Source organism: Lucilia sericata, unplaced genomic scaffold, assembly GCF_015586225.1.
Source record: "Lucilia sericata isolate MDLA Ls3-8-SP2 unplaced genomic scaffold, ASM1558622v1 Contig001442F_arrow, whole genome shotgun sequence".
NCBI classification, from domain to species: domain Eukaryota; kingdom Metazoa; phylum Arthropoda; class Insecta; order Diptera; family Calliphoridae; genus Lucilia; species Lucilia sericata.
The window spans coordinates 56,462-76,001 of record NW_023995374.1 but is presented as its reverse complement, the minus strand read 5'-3'; the positions used below and the strand labels follow the sequence as shown (position 1 = coordinate 76,001).

Genomic DNA, 19,540 nt, shown 5'->3' with positions numbered 1-19,540 from the left:
AAATTTTTTGTAAATTTCCTATTTACAGTAAATGTTCTCTTTATGGGAAATTTTCTAATATTTTTTTTTTTTTGTAAATTTTTAAAAAGTGTTCTTTTTTCTAGAGAAACTTTGTAAAAGGTTTCTAGTTAGTTAGTTAGTTAGTTAGTTAGTTAGTTAGTCAGTTAGTTAGTTAGTTAGTTAGTTAGTTAGTTAGTTAGTTAGTTAGTTAGTCAGTTAGTTAGTTAGTTAGTTAGTTAGTTAGTTAGTTAGTTAGTTAGTTAGTTAGTTAGTTAGTTAGTTAGTTAGTTAGTTAGTTAGTTAGTTAGTTAGTTAGTAGTAGTTAGTTAGTTAGTTAGTTAGTTAGTTAGTTAGTTAGTTAGTTAGTTAGTTAGTTAGTTAGTTAGTTAGTTAGTTAGTTAGTTAGTTAGTTAGTTAGTTAGTTAGTTAGTTAGTTAGTTAGTTAGTTAGTTAGTTAGTTAGTTAGTTAGTTAGTTAGTTAGTAGTTAGTTAGTTAGTTAGTTAGTTAGTTAGTAGTTAGTTAGTTAGTTAGTTAGTTAGTTAGTTAGTTAGTTAGTTAGTTAGTAGTTAGTTAGTTAGTTAGTTAGTTAGTAGTTAGTTAGTTAGTTAGTTAGTTAGTTAGTTAGTTAGTTAGTTAGTTAGTTAGTTAGTTAGTTAGTTAGTTAGTTAGTTAGTTAGTTAGTTAGTAGTTAGTTAGTTAGTAGTTAGTTAGTTAGTTAGTAGTTAGTTAGTTAGTTAGTTAGTTAGTAGTTAGTTAGTTAGTTAGTTAGTTAGTTAGTTAGTTAGTTAGTTAGTTAGTTAGTTAGTTAGTTAGTTAGTAGTTAGTTAGTTAGTAGTAGTTAGTTAGTTAGTAGTTAGTTAGTTAGTAGTTAGTTAGTTAGTTAGTTAGTTAGTTAGTTAGTTAGTTAGTTAGTAGTTAGTTAGTTAGTTAGTTAGTTAGTTAGTTAGTTAGTTAGTTAGTTAGTTAGTAGTTAGTTAGTTAGTTAGTTAGTTAGTTAGTTAGTTAGTTAGTTAGTTAGTTAGTTAGTTAGTTAGTTAGTTAGTTAGTTAGTTAGTTAGTTAGTTAGTTAGTTAGTTAGTTAGTTAGTTAGTTAGTTAGTTAGTTAGTTAGTTAGTTAGTTAGTTAGTTAGTTAGTTAGTTAGTTAGTAGTTAGTTAGTTAGTTAGTTAGTAGTTCTTACTTTCTTTACGTAACTAAAACACAGAATCAGTTCAATTCACTTTCTTCAATCACAGCTCCTTTTTCAAATCTTTTTGAAATATTCTACTAATTCTCTTTAAAGGGTCAAACAATTTTTCATCTATTGTGTTGTAATTGTACTTAGCTCATTGGAATTTTTACTTGTAACTTACTTACAATACAACACATATAAATTACAAGACAAACTGTTGCATTGTTTCTTCATATCCTTTTATGTTTCTTATTACCCTTACTACGTACTTTGTATATTAAATATATAGAACAGCTACCACACAAGTTTTGTATTTTTTTATATTTTAATTTTCATTACATTTTCTTCGTTTTTTTCTCGCCCATTCATTTGTTCTTTCTTCCTAGAGACCATTTTGTTTGGTATTTTATAGTCGCACTCAGTTCAAGAGCAAAAACCCATCATATCTTTAAGTACATTAAGAACAAAACAAAAGGCTTAATATCAGCAAGCAATAACACAACAACAGCAATAGCAACAACATCATCATCATCGACAACAGCATTTCCTAGTAGCAGCAACAGTGAAAACAACATAACAATAACAACAGTAGCAACAACAGCAACAATAATAATGTGCCACATCCGCCCTCTACTCATTTAGACTACTAATTAAAATTGTTCTTATTGTCTGATAGTACAACAACATTATGGACAGTAGGAAAAATGGAAAACAAAACAAAAATTAAAAAAAAAATGAAATGAAGGAAGAAATAAAGGAAAAAATGAATATAATGTAGTAAGGACAGAATACGTAGCACACAATTTAGGGTGATTTTTCCAGTACTCGAAATTTTAACAAATCTAAATTTGCGATAGATTTTCTAAATGTATGAATGTAATTTTTTTCATTTAAGAGTCAAATGTTATAAAAAATTTGCTTTGTAATGAAAAATAATTATTAATCATACGTCCTGTGGTTTTATTAAATTTTTCATATTCATCATACGTTGTGTTGTACCAATGGAATTTTTTATATTCCACTTAATTTAAGAATAATTCTTATAAAAACTAGCAAAAAAACTGTGTGCTACTTAGGTGATCAATGCTGTATAAACATATTCTATAAACGGAAGTCGAATATAGCATATTCTTTGTTTCTTTTTTCACTAACCGACAGTATAAGAAAATGAAATATATAAATTTTACTTCCTCGCTTGTAACACATTGCGTATAAATTACTGAAAAAATGCTTAGAAATCAATTAAAATAATTAACGCCTTTTTTCAATTAGCTTTGGAAGATGTTTGTAATTTGTTGATTGTTTCAATTATTTAATGTATCACAACTACAACCTGTCGTTGGAATAGTCCTATGTCAATTTCTTTTTCAACAGAGAATGTTCTTTTCAGTTATGTTTTAGACAGCACACATTCATTTCAACATAAATAATTTCTATTTGTAAAGATGCAGTTAAATAGAATTTCAATCGATAATTGAACCTACAACCTGAAAACTTTCTAGAAAACTACTGTGTAATTCTTAGCTTTATTGTCCTACTATACATATAATTAAAGTCGTCTAAGCCTGTAGTGTAATTTAACAATTTTTTATTTATCTTCCGGTATTTTTACTGTTTATTACATTATTTTTTTAAAAATTTCAAAAAAAATGTGTATATTTTTAATACGTATCACTCGTTTGCTTTAAAATGTTATAACTTAAAATGTAAGATTTTCAAACGGTGTTAAATATTTATCTGAAAAAACTTAATAGAAATTTTAAACATTTTGATAAAATTTATTTAATTTTAATGCAGTTTTTCGCTAAAACCAAGTTATAACGTTTTGATTATCAATCACATGTTATGTATTTTTGTGTGTTGAGTTAAGTTGAGCTCAGTTTACCTAACTAAAGTTTCCTTTATCTTAGAAGAAATAGATACAACAATTCTAAAAGAAAGAGTTGATATTTATGTACAACAATGGCAATGTTGACAATGACAATAACAAAAGAACTCAAGCTCTTCATATTGAAGAGAGTACGAAACAAAAGAATTAGTAAAGTTAAAATGTATTGAATATCAAGGGTTAAAAATTTAAAGTGCAACCGACAATATTAATATCCTGCAGAAAAGTGTTATTTACGAACCAAAGTATAACTACCGTTTCTTGTAATTAATAAACATAAGAGCTACTGCATATAATCGGACTAAAAATTTAAACACATATCGGAGGGTGAACTAGAACTGAACTAGAATTGAACTAGAACTGAACTAGAACTAGAACTGAACTAGAACTGAACTAGAACTGAACTAGAACTGAACTAGAACTGAACTAGAACTGAACTAGAACTGAACTAGAACTGAACTAGAACTGAACTAGAACTGAACTAGAACTGAACTAGAACTGAACTAGAACTGAACTAGAACTGAACTAGAACTGAACTAGAACTGAACTAGAACTGAACTAGAACTGAACTAGAACTGACCTAGAACTGACCTAGAACTGAACTAGAACTGAACTAGAACTGAACTAGAACTGAACTAGAACTGAACTAGAACGAACTAGAACTGAACTAGAACTGAACTAGAACTGAACTAGAACTGAACCTAGAACTGAACTAGAACTGAACTAGAACTGAACTAGAACTGAACTAGAACTGAACTAGAACTGAACTAGAACTGAACTGAACTAGAACTGAACTAGAACTGAACTAGAACTGAACTAGAACTGAACTAGAACTGAACTAGAACTGAACTAGAACTGAACTAGAACTGAACTAGAACTGAACTAGAACTGAACTAGAACTGAACTAGAACTGAACTAGAACTGAACTAGAACTGAACTAGAACTGAACTAGAACTGAACTAGAACTGAACTAGAACTGAACTAGAACTGAACTAGAACTGAACTAGAACTGAACTAGAACTGAACTAGAACTGAACTAGAACTGAACTAGAACTGAACTAGAACTGAACTAGAACTGAACTAGAACTGAACTAGAACTGAACTAGAACTGAACTAGAACTACTGAACTAGAACTGAACTAGAACTGAACTAGAACTGAACTAGAACTGAACTAGAACTGAACTAGAACTGAACTAGAACTGAACTAGAACTGAACTAGAACTGAACTAGACTGAACTAGAACTGAACTAGAACTGAACTAGAACTGAACTAGAACTGAACTAGAACTGAACTGAACTAGAACTGAACTAGAACTGAACTAGAACTGAACTAGAACTGAACTAGAACTGAACTAGAACTGAACTAGAACTGAACTAGAACTGAACTAGAACTGAACTAGAACTGAACTAGAACTGAACTAGAACTGAACTAGAACTGAACTAGAACTGAACTAGAACTGAACTAGAACTGAACTAGAACTGAACTAGAACTGAACTAGAACTGAACTAGAACTGAACTAGAACTGAACTAGAACTGAACTAGAACTGAACTACTAGAACTGAACTAGAACTGAACTAGAACTGAACTAGAACTGAACTAGAACTGAACTAGAACTGAACTAGAACTGAACTAGAACTGAACTAGAACTGAACTAGAACTGAACTAGAACTGAACTAGAACTGAACTAGAACTGAACTAGAACTGAACTAGAACTGAACTAGAACTGAACTAGAACAGAACTGAACTAGAACTGAACTAGAACTGAACTAGAACTGAACTAGAACTGAACTAGAACTGAACTAGAACTGAACTAGAACTGAACTAGAACTGAACTAGAACTGAACTAGAACTGAACTAGAACTGAACTAGAACTGAACTAGAACTGAACTAGAACTGAACTAGAACTGAACTAGAACTGAACTAGAACTGAACTAGAACTGAACTAGAACTGAACTAGAACTGAACTAGAACTGAACTAGAACTGAACTAAACTGAACTAGAACTGAACTAGAACTGAACTAGAACTGAACTAGAACTGAACTAGAACTGAACTAGAACTGAACTAGAACTGAACTAGAACTGAACTAGAAACTGAACTAGAACTGAACTAGAAACTGAACTAGAACTGAACTAGAACTGAACTAGAACTGAACTAGAACTGAACTAGAACTGAACTAGAACTGAACTAGAACTGAACTAGAACTGAACTAGAACTGAACTAGAACTGAACTAGAACTGAACTAGAACTGAACTAGAACTGAACTGACTGAACTAGAACTGAACTAGAACTGAACTAGAAACTGAACTAGAACTGAACTAGAACTGAACTAGAACTGAACTAGAACTGAACTAGAACTGAACTCTAATTATACTAGAACGTTAATCGGGTGATTACTTTTGATAATAAAATGTTTATTTTATCAAATGATAAATTAAATTTAATTAACAACTTTTTGTTCAACTTAGTCTGGAATTTTGGCCTTATTGAGATCAAATTTTATGCGTGTTGCACACATCAGCACATACACATATTACCCATTATATAGAAGTAGTGCAAGGTATAATAACAAAGCGTAAGCAGGAAGTTAAAATGTTGCAAAAAACATTACAATAAAGTGGTATTCGACTATACCGAATCTATAACACCTCTTAGCTAAAGAAATATATGATATTTTCACAAAATTTATCCTATTTTAATATTTCAAGAGATATTTGAAAACAAATAAATAATAATAAATATATATACATATGTATATTTTTTTGTAAAAAAAAACGTTGCCGTTTAAAATCCTCGAAAGTTCAAAGATCAATATTACTCACTGTTTTTGTTATAGCTATAGATTTATAGCATGATATAGTTCCATTTTGTTCAATTTATTATGTCAGTCAGGTGCAATGGTTTCATTCTTTTCATCATACTTTATGGTCAGACTTCAGCTCAAACAATATACTACATACATACACAACATGCAAACAAAAAAAACAAAGTTTATTTTTTAAAACCAATCAATATTGTGGTTTATTTAAAGTTTCACTTTAAAGAACTTTAATTGAAATAATAACATCTCAAAGTAATTTTGTTCGGAACCAGTGTAACTAGTTGTAAATGCAAGTTTATGACAACTATTCAATTTACAAGATTTTTTCCTGTATTATTACTACAAAAATTTGTTTTACTATATTTGCCAATAAACATTCTATTAAAATAAAAATTCAATAAACAATTGAATAAAAATCCATAAAATTATAAATGCAAATCTATATAGTCTTTGACATCAAACCAAAGTCTGTATATGTATGTATGAATATATGTACATATTAAGATACGATTTACATGAAAACAAATATGAACAAATATAAATTGCACTTCATACTCAATTATGAACAAAATGTTTATGTATAAAAGGAATATCTTTGAATCAATGGTAGGCATAGAGAGTGCTAGTATAAGATGATTGAATCATGCATCCCTACTAACAAATTGGTCCAGATATTAAAATAGTATAGTCCATAGAACAGTCAAAAGACCTATCCTTGAACTAGTACATAGACATGTCAATAAATAAGTCCATAGACTAACCAATATACTTCTTCAAAAGACTAGTCAACACTCCATAGACTTGTCAACAGTTTAGTCTATAGACAAGTTTATTGACTAGTCTTAGAGCCAGTCAATAAATTAGTCAATAGACTAGTACATAATGTAGTTTATAAACTAGTCAATAGACCAGTCCATAAATTCACCAACATACTAGTCTATGAACTAATAACAGACTAGTCCAGTAAATAGTTAGTAGACTAGTCCATAAGTAAGTCAATAGACTAGTCCAAAAGCTAATCAATAGGCTAGCCTATAAGCCAGTTAATAGACTAGCTTATGGGCCAAACTATTCGATAGACTAGTCCATAAGCTAGTCAATAGACTAGTCTATAAGCTAGTCAAGAAACTAGTTCATAAGCTAGTCAAGAGACTGGCCCATAATCTAGTCAATAGACTAGATCATAAGCTAGTCAGCAAACTAGTCAATAAGTTAGTCAATAAGCTCGTCAATAGACTAGTCCACTAAGTAGTCAATGGAGTAGTGAACAGACTAATCTATCGAGTAATCCATAGACTAGTCTATAAAGAAGTTCATTTCAGTTTGTTGTATATGTATGTATGTGTAAGTAAATTGCTTTCGTTACCTGGCGACGATAAAGGCCGTTCAATAATCTAAGTTTTAAATTGTATAGTATGTCTATTTGAAAACCTATACATACATATACATACATACATATATTGTTAGTTTTTCTACAAAACAAATCTGTATTTTTTCTATGTTCTTTTAAATACACATGATATTGACAATTACCTACCACAATTGAATTGACAGTTGTATCTACAGACAAATATTTTGGAAAAAAATTTAAATTTTTACAAAATTTATACGATTTCTTTTCATTATATACGAAACTGTAAACCAATCATCCATTCATTCAATATTTCGTTTATTCATATTAAAATTACATCAAAATCTTTTATTAGTTAGACAAAACAAAAAAGTAATAAACATTTAAAAGAAATATTAAAATTCTTAAGGATATTTTAAGGTTTTTATGCATAACTATACAAATGTATGAAATATATTAGGGTGGTTGAAAATAAATGGTTCTGGTCAAATGAGAAATAAAAGTTTATTTGTTTGTTGTTATAAAATAACAACAAAAACAATAAATAATTCAATAATTTCTAAAAATTTAAAAAAAGCATATTTTATATATATGCTATATACATATTTTATATACATACATATGTATGTATACCTAAAGTTTTGAGTGTAAAATACAATTAATTTTTTTTTTTGTTCCCTTAAAAATTGCAGCATCCTAGTACATCCTATTTAGAAGCTACTAACATCTGCACATAGGCACGTTTACATATACATATTTAAGTTTTACAATATTTTATTAATATGGTATGGAAATTCTTTTACTATTTATTTGTATTCTTTGCCATGATTTATATACAAATTTGGTATTTAAAGTGAAAGAACAAAAGACCAGACTATAGACAATAATTTGCAATCAACTACAACATATTTACTTTTATATACGTACATACATATGTACATATGTATGTATACATAAATATTGTAATAAATTTAAATTGTTTTTCTGAAATGTAAATAAACAAATGACCAAAGTTGAATTAATGAAAATTGAATAAATGAAAATTACAAAACAAAAATGTAATAGAATAGCTTTTCTGCTTTAACTTCTTTATAAATGTTATGTTAAAAAATGCCATTTTAATATCGAGACTTATAATATAGCCTAGTCTATAGTCTTGCATAAAGTCTAGTCTAGTGTACTGTCTAGTCTATAGTCTAGTCTAGTGTACTGTCTAGTCTATAGTCTAGTCTAAAATCTAGTCTAAAGTCTAGTCTAAACTCTATTCTAAAGTCTAGTCTATAGTCTAGTTTGCAGTTTATAGTCTAGTCTATAGTCTAGTCTATAGTCTAGTCTATAGTCCAGTCTATAGTCAAGTCTATAGTCTAGTCTATATTCTAGTCTATAGTCTAGTCTATAGTCAAGTCTATAGTCTAGTCTATAATCTAGTCTATAGTCTAGTCTAGTCTATAGTCTAGTCTAGTCTATAGTCTAGTCTATAGTCTAGTCTATAGTCTAGTCTATAGTCTAGTCTATAGTCTAGTCTATAGTCTAGTCTATAGTCTAGTCTATAGTCTAGTCTATAGTCTAGTCTATAGTCTAGTCTATAGTCTAGTCTATAGTCTAGTCTATAGTCTAGTCTATAGTCTAGTCTATAGTCTCTCTATAGTCTACTCTATAGTCTAGTCTATAGTCTAGTCTATAGTCTAGTCTATAGTCTAGTCTATAGTCTAGTCTATAGTCTAGTCTATAGTCTAGTTATAGTCTAGTCTATAGTCTAGTCTATAGTCTAGTCTATAGTCTAGTCTATAGTCTAGTCTATAGTCTAGTCTAGTCTATAGTCTAGTCTATAGTCTAGTCTATAGTCTAGTTCTATAGTCTAGTCTATAGTCTAGTCTATAGTCTAGTCTATAGTTAGTCTATAGTCTAGTCTATAGTCTAGTCTATAGTCTAGTCTATAGTCTAGTCTATAGTCTAGTCTATAGTCTAGTCTATAGTCTATTTATAGTCTAGTCTATAGTCCTAGTCTATAGTCTAGTCTATAGTCTAGTCTATAGTCTAGTCTATAGTCTAGTCTATAGTCTAGTCTATAGTCTAGTCTATAGTCTAGTCTATTAGTCTAGTCGTATAGTCTAGTCTATAGTCTAGTCTATAGTCTCAGTCTAGTTAGTCTAGTCTATATCGTTTAGGTCTATAGTCTAGCTATAGTCTAGTCTATAGTCTAAGTCTATAGTCTAGTCTATAGTCTAGTCTATAGTCCTAGTCTATAGTCTAGTCTATAGTCTCGTTATAGTCTCAGTCTAATGTCTAGTCCTATAGTCTAGTCTATAGTCTCAGTCTATAGTCTAGTCTATAGTCTAGTCTATAGTCTAGTCTATAGTCTAGTCTATAGTCTAGTCTATAGTCTAGTCTATAGTCTAGTCTATAGTCTAGTCTATAGTCTAGTCTATAGTCTAGTCTATAGTCTAGTCTATAGTCTAGTCTATAGTCTAGTCTATAGTCTAGTCTATAGTCTAGTCTATAGTCTAGTCTATAGTCTAGTCTATAGTCTAGTCTATAGTCTAGTCTATAGTCTAGTCTATAGTCTAGTCTATAGTCTAGTCTATAGTCTAGTCTATAGTCTAGTCTATAGTCTAGTCTATAGTCTAGTCTATAGTCTAGTCTATAGTCTAGTCTATAGTCTATAGTCTAGTCTATAGTCTAGTCTATAGTCTAGTCTATAGTCTAGTCTATAGTCTATAGTCTAGTCTATAGTCTAGTCTATAGTCTAGTCTATAGTCTAGTCTATAGTCTAGTCTATAGTCTAGTCTATAGTCTAGTCTAGTCTAGTCTATAGTCTAGTCTATAGTCTAGTCTATAGTCTAGTCTATAGTCTAGTCTATAGTCTAGTCTATAGTCTAGTCTATAGTCTAGTCTATAGTCTAGTCTATAGTCTAGTCTATAGTCTAGTCTATAGTCTAGTCTATAGTCTAGTCTATAGTCTACTCTATAGTCTAGTCTATAGTCTAGTCTATAGTCTAGTCTATAGTCTAGTCTATAGTCTAGTCTATAGTCTAGTCTATAGTCTAGTCTATAGTCTAGTCTATAGTCTAGTCTATAGTCTAGTCTATAGTCTAGTCTATAGTCTAGTCTATAGTCTAGTCTATAGACTAGTCTATAGTCTAGTACATAAAAATTCTAGTCTATGGACTAGTCTATAGTCTAGTCAATAGTCTAGTCTATAGTCTAGTCTATAGTCTAGTCTATAGTCTAGTCTATACTCTAGTCTATAGTCTAGTCTATAGTCCAGTCTATAGTCTAGTCTATAGTCTAGTCTATAGTCCAGTCTATAGTCTAGTCTATAGTCTAGGCTATAGTCTAGTCTATAGTCTAGTCTATAGTCTAGGCTATAGTCTAGTCTATAGTCTAGTCTATAGTCTAGTCTATAGTCTAGTCTATAGTCTAGTCTATAGTCTAGTCTATAGTCTAGTCTATAGTCTAGTCTACAGTCTAGTCTATAGTCTAGTCTATAGTCTAGTCTATAGTCTAGTCTATAGTCTAGTATATATTCTAGTCTATAGTCTAGTCTATAGTCTAGTATATAGTCTAGTCTATAGTCTAGTCTATAGTCTAGTCTATAGTCTAGTCTACAGTCTAGTCTATAGTCTAGTCTATAGTCTAGTCTATAGTCTAGTCTATAGTCTAGTCTATAGTCTAGTCTATAGTCTAGTCTATAGTCTAGTCTATAGTCTAGTCTATAGTCTAGTCTATAGTCTAGTCTATAGTCTAGTCTATAGTCTAGTCTATAGTCTAGTCTATAGTCTAGTCTATAGTCTAGTCTATAGTCTAGTCTATAGTCTAGTCTATAGTTATAGTGTAGTCTATATTCTAGTCTATAGTCCAGTCTATAGTCAAGTCTATAGTCTAGTCTATATTCTAGTCTATAGTCTAGTCTATAGTCAAGTCTATAGTCTAGTCTATAATCTAGTCTATAGTCTAGTCTATAGTCTAGTCTATAGTCTAGTCTATAGTCTACTCTATAGTCTAGTCTATAGTCTAGTCTATAGTCTAGTCTATAGTCTAGTCTATAGTCTAGTCTATAGTCTAGTCTATAGTCTAGTCTATAGTCTACTCAATAGTCTAGTCTATAGTCTACTCTATAGTCTACTCTATAGTCTAGTCTATAGTCTAGTCTATAGTCTAGTCTATAGTCTAGTCTATAGTCTACTCTATAGTCTAGTCTAGTCTAGTCTACGTGCAGCGCATAAAAAAACGAATTTTGTGTGCACAACAGAAAGAATTTAATTTTTAACAATATTATGTTATATTGCGCTATCTATATGTCGTTAAAAACATCACCATTGAATATTGCTGAGACATGACATGTCATGTCAGTGAAAAATAAAACCAATAAAAGTGTTATTGCTTTGTTAGATAGAATTTACTTACCCACGAATTAATTATTCATAATTTCCAAACGGATTGCAATAAATACAATTCTTTTAATTTAAAATATACAAATCCTACAATATGTAATAAAATGTTTGTCTTGGCTAATCTTATTTATGTAATTTTGAGATGTTGGGCAATTTTTAGTAATTTGAATTTCACACACAGATGGCAGACTTTTGTTAAATACGGTGGATATATCCTAGATGGCACTTTATGCATTAAATTTTGATTGGTGTGTGTCTTGACTAACATAAAAAATATAGATGTCACTGCAGTGGTAGTAAACTAGTTAACTCTATATTTTATTGCACAAAAAATTTAGTTAAGGATATTAGAGACAAACCCGGTTATAACGAACTCCGAGGTTTTATTTTTATATGTTCGTTATTACCGAAGTTCGTAATAAAATGGGTGAAGTTTTTTAGATCAAAAAATAAATTGTAATTTTACGCAACTGAACGAAAAAGAATTAAAATTTTTTTTAATATTCGTAACAAAAAGCCACCATTGATTTTATTATTTGTTCATATATTTTGTTAACAAATTTATGTTTTTCAAACAAAACTGAATATTTTCTTATGATTTCAACACATGGATTTTGAAGTTCGTTATAAGAAAGGAAAATTGTATAAAATTGTAGTGGACTTATTTAATTTTTTCGACTTTCCGAGCTTTTCGATTTTTATCTACGACATTCGTATGGACAAAATAGTCTACTTCAACTTTTCAAGTTTTTCCGATAAAAAATCAATTGTGTGAAAGTCGATTGTTTCTTTTCGTTCGTATTATTTCCCAATTTTTTTAATTTCCTTTAAAAATACGGTATATTCGGTTCAAAATTATAAAATTTCATAAGAAAACAGTGTAAAGACTTAAATATGGTGCAGTATGATAAGGTACAACAAAGTCGATCGCAAAAATAACTCATTTATCAATATTTCTTATTGCAAGCAAGTAATGATTCTAGAAAACTTCCTATGATTCTCTGCAAAATTCTATAGAAAACTAAAACTGAATCTCAGCAACTTATCTATAGGCAGCTAGTGCTAATTCTAAACTTTATATAGAAAACTTACACTTAGAAATATTCTATAGAAAATATATACTGATTTTCAGCAAATTTTCCATTGAAAATATTTATTGATTGTCGACAAGTTTTGAACCATTTTCCTTAAAAGGAATTATTTAAGAAGTATGAAAAGGAAATGGTGTAGTTTAGTAAAAAAAAAAAAATAAATAAATGTTGCAATCTAAAAACATGTAAAAAAAGTGGTATACTTGTATTATACGAAACATAAACCTTAAATTACCCACTTTATCTAGAACTCACAGAAACGCAGTTTTATTATCCCCCCAAATGATTGCATAATCACGCAACGCATTGTTAAAAAGAAAACATAAACAATAAACACAAATCATAGGATGGAAAAAAGAAAACTTTACAACTTATTTATTTCGTAAATGAGAGCCCAATGAATACATACACAGCACTTGGACACGGTAATTTTCTAAAATTTAACACAGATTTTTAGTTTTACAAAGCAGCCAAAATGCCAGCCAAAACAAATGAAACGCCAAGCATTGCATAACCAGTTGAATAAACTTCCTTGATTTTCAAGAAACGACCAGTATCCCACAACAAATGACGAATACCGTTGGCGGTGTGATAAGCCAAGGGATAAGCAATCAAAAATTTCATTACAGACAATGTGCCTGCGCTCAAGTGCAAACCCTCAATTACGGCAGCGTAGTTGGCAATATCTTGGGGAGAGCTGAGAGCAGCTAAACCAAGACCCCAAACGGCAGTACCCAAAACAATGCCAGTTGCACGGTGAGTCAACGACAACAAAGAGGTCAATTGGGGCTTGTAAATGGTCAAGTGAGGGGACATTTCGCGACCCAAGCGGATATTTTTGTCCGAGAATGATTCCTCTTTGACGGTGCTGGCAGCAGGTACAACTTTCATTGTTACTTGCCTTTGGGCTTGGGCCATTTGCAAGCCTTGGCGCAAAGCAGGTGAACGGATAAGGGAACGTGTTACGGCATACCTGTTGAAATTAATTATAGCAATTAAATTATTAATTTCTTTAAAAATTATATAAAAACTTACATTTTTAAACCAGGAAAAAACTTAAGTTGGTCGAAGAAAATACCACTGACAATGCTTGTTCTTTTTTACTTACAGATGTCAAAAGTATTTATAGAACTTGGCAGCACTATTTTGATGGGAAAATAAATGTTGTTGTCAATGTGTAGTACTGTTAATCTATTACCATATTAATGTTTTATTTTGAACAAAAATAAGTTAGTGTGCTATATTCGGCTGAGTCGAATCTTAAATACCCTCCACCAGCTACTTTTATATTAATACTTTTTTGATTGATCTAATATTTGTAGAAATAAGTTTTCTCATGTCTTAAATAGAAAAATCCCAAGATTTAAACAACTTAAATATATTACAATTCCAAGATTTATTTAACATTACACACGCCATTTTCTTTTATATTTTTATAGCGCTTAGCAATATTTAGTAATTTGCATGTATGCACGTGTGTGAAAGATTTGAGGATTTTCAAAATACATACATATATATAATTTTGTTCTACACAAAATGATAATGCAACTAGTTAAATACGGTTATGCTTTTGAGGCCCTATGTTCCTAATAGGAATAACAGGAATTTATATATATATATATATATATATATATATATATATATATATATATATATATATATATATATATGCTTTTAGGGGCAGGACCTAGTATGGGAGATATGACCAAATATAGACCGATCGTAAAAAAATCTTTAAGCAAAATTTCTGTACATAAAAGCTATATTTCAGTCAAATTTTGTATCTATATCGTAATTTAGTAATAAGTAATGTGTGTTTTAGTGATTTTCTGAAGGGACCCTTGTATGGGACCGACCGCACCCATGTTATGAACCGATCGTGAAAAAATCATGAAATAGAATTTTTGTATACAAAACTAATATTTGTGCCAAATTTTGTATCAATAGCTTTATTTGGTAATGAGTAATGTGCGTTTAAGAGATTTTCATAAAAGGACCTTGTATGGGAGCTATGACTAATTATGTATATAAAGACAAAATTTCAAAATTCTGTATCTATATCATTATTTGGTAATAAATATTGTGCATTTAAGTGATTTTCTGAAGGGGACCTAGTATGAGAGCTATGACCAAATATGGACCGATCGTAAAATGAGTTTTGTGCCTTTAAGTGTTTTTCTGAAAGGGACCTTGTAAAGCAGCTATGACCAATTATGGACCGATAGGAAAACAATTTCACAGTAATATTTCTCTGTATATGAGCAATACTCCTGCCAAAATTTATATGGATATCTTAATTTAGTAATAAGTTATATGCGTTTAAGTGATTTTCGGAAGGAGACCTTGTATGGGAGCTATGACCAGTTATGGAACGATCGGAATTTCTCAGTAATATTTCTGTGCATATAAGCAATACTAGTACCAAATTTTATATGGATATCTTAATTTAGTAATGAGTTATGTGCGTTTAAGTGATTTTCGGGAGGGGACCTTGTATGGGAGCTATGACCAATTATCGACCGATCGGAAAAAACTTTCACAGTAATATTTCTCTGCATATGAGTACCAAATTTTATATGGATATCTTAATTTAGTAATGAGTTATGTGCGTTTAAGTGATTTTCGGGAGGGGACCTTGTATGGGAGCTATGACCAAATATGGACCGATCGTAAAATGAGTTTTGTGCCTTTAAGTGTTTTTCTGAAAGGGACCTTGTAAAGCAGCTATGACCAATTATGGACCGATAGGAAAACAATTTCACAGTAATATTTCTCTGTATATGAGCAATACTTCTGCCAAAATTTATATGGATATCTTAATTTAGTAATAAGTTATATGCGTTTAAGTGATTTTCGGAAGGAGACCTTGTATGGGAGCTATGACCAGTTATGGAACGATCGGAATTTCTCAGTAATATTTCTGTGCATATAAGCAATACTTGTACCAAATTGTATATGGATATCTTAATTTAGTAATGAGTTATGCACGTTTAAGTGATTTTCGGGAGGGGACCTTGTATGGGAGCTATGACCAATTATGGATCGGTCGGAAAAAACTTTCACAGTAATATTTCAATGCATATGGGCAATACTTGTACCAACTTTTATATAGATATCTTAATTTAGTAATGAGTTATGCGGGTTTATGTGATTTTCGGGAAGGGACCTTGTATGGGAGCTATGTCCAATTATGGACCGATCCAGAAAATTTTTTCTCTGAATGAATTCTATTGACATAAGATTTTAATTTGTTTAATTTTGTGAAGATATCGACATTGTGACAGAAGTTATTAACAAAAAACTCATTTTCCCGCAACTTCTGTATGGGAGGTATATGAAATTGTGGACCGATTCTGGCAATTTTCAGCAGGGGTTAAGCCCTTATGTGGAAACGAATGTGTGGTGATTTTCATGGAATTATCTTGCATAGTTTTCGAGAAAATTACATCAGAATGTGTAAAAAATGCTTATTTTTTTCGAGGTTGTTTTAAATTTTGATTCATAACTTTTCCCGGTGTTAACCGATTTTGCCCATTTTCAATACCAAACAACTTAGGAAAATGAAGAACGTTTTGGGTGAAATTGGTTGAACTCTATTGCTTCGTTTTAACGTGAGCGTGTTTTACACAGACAGACGGACATAGCTAAATCGACTCAGAATTTGATAAGGACCCAGAATATATATGTATATACTTTGTTGGGTCTCAGATGAATATTTCTTGGTGTTACACACATAAATACATAAACAATTTTATCATAGAAAACTAATGCTAAGTATCAGCAAGTTTTCTATAGAAATCTTATGCTAACTCTCAACAAATGTTCTATAGAAAACTATTGTAGATTCTCAACAATATAAAAAACTAATACTAATTGTCAGCATATTAGAAAATTATGATTCTCAGCTAATTTTTTTGTGTCCTCTGTGAAATTTGTATCGAAAACTAATGCTGATGCTCAACAAATTCTCTAAAGAAAACTTTTTTCTAAGCAAATTTTCTATGCAAAACTAAAAATTTTCTGTAGTAAACTTTTGACTGTGACAGCAAGTTTTCTATGGAAAACTAATTCTGATTTTTTAGCAAATTTTCTATAAAATACTAATATCGATTTTCTGTGATGCTGATTCTCTGCATATTTTCAATAGAAAACTAATGATAATTCTCAGCAAGATTCTTTTCAGAATTGTTATTTTCTGTAGAAATAGTGTACTAATTCTCAAAAATTTTCTTCACAAAGCTATATCTTAACAAATTGTGGGGATAACCTTAAAAAAAATAAATAAAAAATAATATATCCCAATTTATACAAACCTTTCTCCACGACTATATGGATTTTTAAATATGCAACACTGTGTATTTACTTCAAAATGCAACGGTGTAAATCTATTACAAAAAATGCCGTTTGACAGCCGCCAACGAATAGCATCACTCACAGTTGCAAATAACTAGTACTGATGCAAATATTTTTGCAAATAACAACAAAAAATCATATAATAATTAATGAAAAATCTCTAAAACTTGAAGCTAATATTATTTTATATATTAAACTTTCAAATTCCACAATGTTAATGTTTATTTGTCATCATATAGATTACATATTATCTACTACTTTTTCAAAAAACTTAGACGGCAACACTGTTTAGACGTCGCCATTAAATTTTCTTTGACGTTGTCGAATTCTTTCTTTTCGCTGTTGAATTGAGCGCGTGGCAAACGTCGTGTGTCCGGATTCCCGCAATTTGTATCCTCTCGGTGTGTGACTGTGTGAATTTATTTTTTAATTTTTTTACCAACAAATAAAAACCAACCTCGACATCATGAAAATCTACAAGGATATCATTACTGGTGATGAAATGTTCGCCGATACCTACAAAATAAAATTGGTCGATGATGTAATTTACGAGGTTTATGGCAAAGTAGTCAGCCGCAGCGAAGGCGATATCAAAATTGAAGGTTTCAATCCCTCAGCCGAAGAAGCCGATGAAGGTACCGAATCCACTGTCGAGACCGGTGTCGATGTTGTCCTCAATCACCGTTTGCAAGAATGCTTCGCTTTCGGTGACAAGAAGGGCTTCACCTTGTACTTGAAGGATTACATGAAGAAGGTGTTGGCTGAATTGGAAAAGAGAGCCCCCGATCAAATCGATGTTTTCAAGAACAACATGAACAAGGTAATGAAGGAAATCTTGGGTCGTTTCAAGGATTTGCAATTCTTCACTGGTGAATCCATGGACTGCGACGGTATGGTTGCTATGTGTGAGTACCGTGATATCGATGGTCAAAGTGTGCCCGTCCTTATGTTCTTCAAACACGGCTTGGAAGAAGAAAAGTGCTAATTCAACCTGAACAACAACTGAAAGCTCTTTTTATACACTTACTCACAAACGCATTAAATATTTAGTTTCAATTTTTAATTTTTATAATAATTTAAGTTAATACATAAACACGGACTATGTTTTGGACGAAATTCTTAGAGATGTTTCTGTTTCTTAACGTAAAAATTTAACATTAATTTATAATTGGTTCCAAGATTTTATATTGTCGTAATGAAAAAAAAAACATAGAATACAACTTCATAATTAAAAAATATGTAAAACTTATATTAAATAAAAAACAATAGAAATTATGTATTTAAGAAAGTAACAGTCTTGTAAATGCCTTAATGAAATTGTAACTACAGAAAGAGAATTTAAGTCTGCCGAGAAAACTGGTAACAGAACATTTAAAAACTCCTTCCAACAGCAGCTTGCAAAACAAAGAATTTATTAAATTAATAAAAAAAAATACGATTCTCTTTCTATTGCTAAAAACATAAAGCAAAGCATTTTTTCTTCTATTTCCATATGTTGTGTTTAGGCAGTCTAAAAATTATTGTTTTAAAATATTACCAACTTAAAAATACATATTTAAAAAGAAAACGTGGAAAAATTATATATCATACAAAAATATTGCGAACAAAAAATAAATAAAACAAAACTATAAAAATGTCTTGAATTTCTGGGGAAATGGCGAAAGAAATCACAGCAATATTGATGAGTCATTTGCATTTTTCGCTAAACCACAGCAATATGGTGGTGGTGCAATTATTTATCATCTTGTAATACAGTTACAGTTCTTTGAACTGTAATTTTCCCACATTCTCATACCCCAGTTTCTGTTTTTTCTTTTACTATGCACTTTTTCATACTTGTCTTTCTGTCTTGCTTAAAATAGGTTAAGGCTGGGTAGTCTTTAACCTATTTTCTTCTTTTTTACCTTTTCATGCATTTTCTTTGTTGTATGTATTTGCAAATTCTAGAAACAAAAACCTAACCTCAATATAGAATAGTCTGGCTAAAATATACTTAAGAAAAGCCAAATGTTTACAGTTATCAATTTGACTGTAGTTAATTGTTTATATTTATTGTTTACATTATGTAAACAGTTTGTTGTTAAATTAAATAGTGTTGTTTTTTTAAATAATTTCACATCCATATTCATACAAACTTGTTGCAAATTTTCATATTTTGCAAAAAAAAAAAACAACAACCGCATGGAAGGCAGAGTCCTGCGCTGACAACATTAACGGCGACGGCGAATAAAAATCGGCTGCAAGCCGCATAAGTTTTCCGCCTTGTTTTTAAATTTTTCAACGATTTTAAATAAAAATGGATTTCGAGTGATTAAAAGTATTAAATTATCATTTATAAAATCGGTACTTAATGCAAATTAATATAAAAATGGAAACAAATCTAGTTTACCTAAGTTTAAGAAAATACCAACAAATGTGTTTAAGTGGTAGAAGATAAAAAAATTGACGGCGAACTATATTTTATGATTTACGG

The 19,540-nt window shown here is 30.4% G+C and overlaps 2 protein-coding genes across 2 annotated transcripts; one reads left to right on the top strand and one right to left on the bottom strand.

The window, feature by feature from the left end:
* Positions 1 to 13,057: 13,057 nt before the first annotated feature.
* Positions 13,058 to 13,884, bottom strand: LOC119611398 (succinate dehydrogenase cytochrome b560 subunit, mitochondrial). The gene is made up of 2 exons (XM_037966963.1): positions 13,750 to 13,884; positions 13,058 to 13,687 (listed from the first exon to the last, which is right to left on the bottom strand). Coding segments are annotated over exons 1-2 (516 nt in total). The 5' UTR covers positions 13,752 to 13,884; the 3' UTR covers positions 13,058 to 13,173.
* Positions 13,885 to 17,371: 3,487 nt separating this feature from the next.
* Positions 17,372 to 18,532, top strand: LOC119611391 (translationally-controlled tumor protein homolog). The gene has a single exon (XM_037966956.1). The coding sequence runs from the start codon at positions 17,534 to 17,536 to the stop codon at positions 18,050 to 18,052; it is 519 nt and encodes a 172-aa protein (XP_037822884.1). The 5' UTR covers positions 17,372 to 17,533; the 3' UTR covers positions 18,053 to 18,532.
* Positions 18,533 to 19,540: the final 1,008 nt, after the last annotated feature.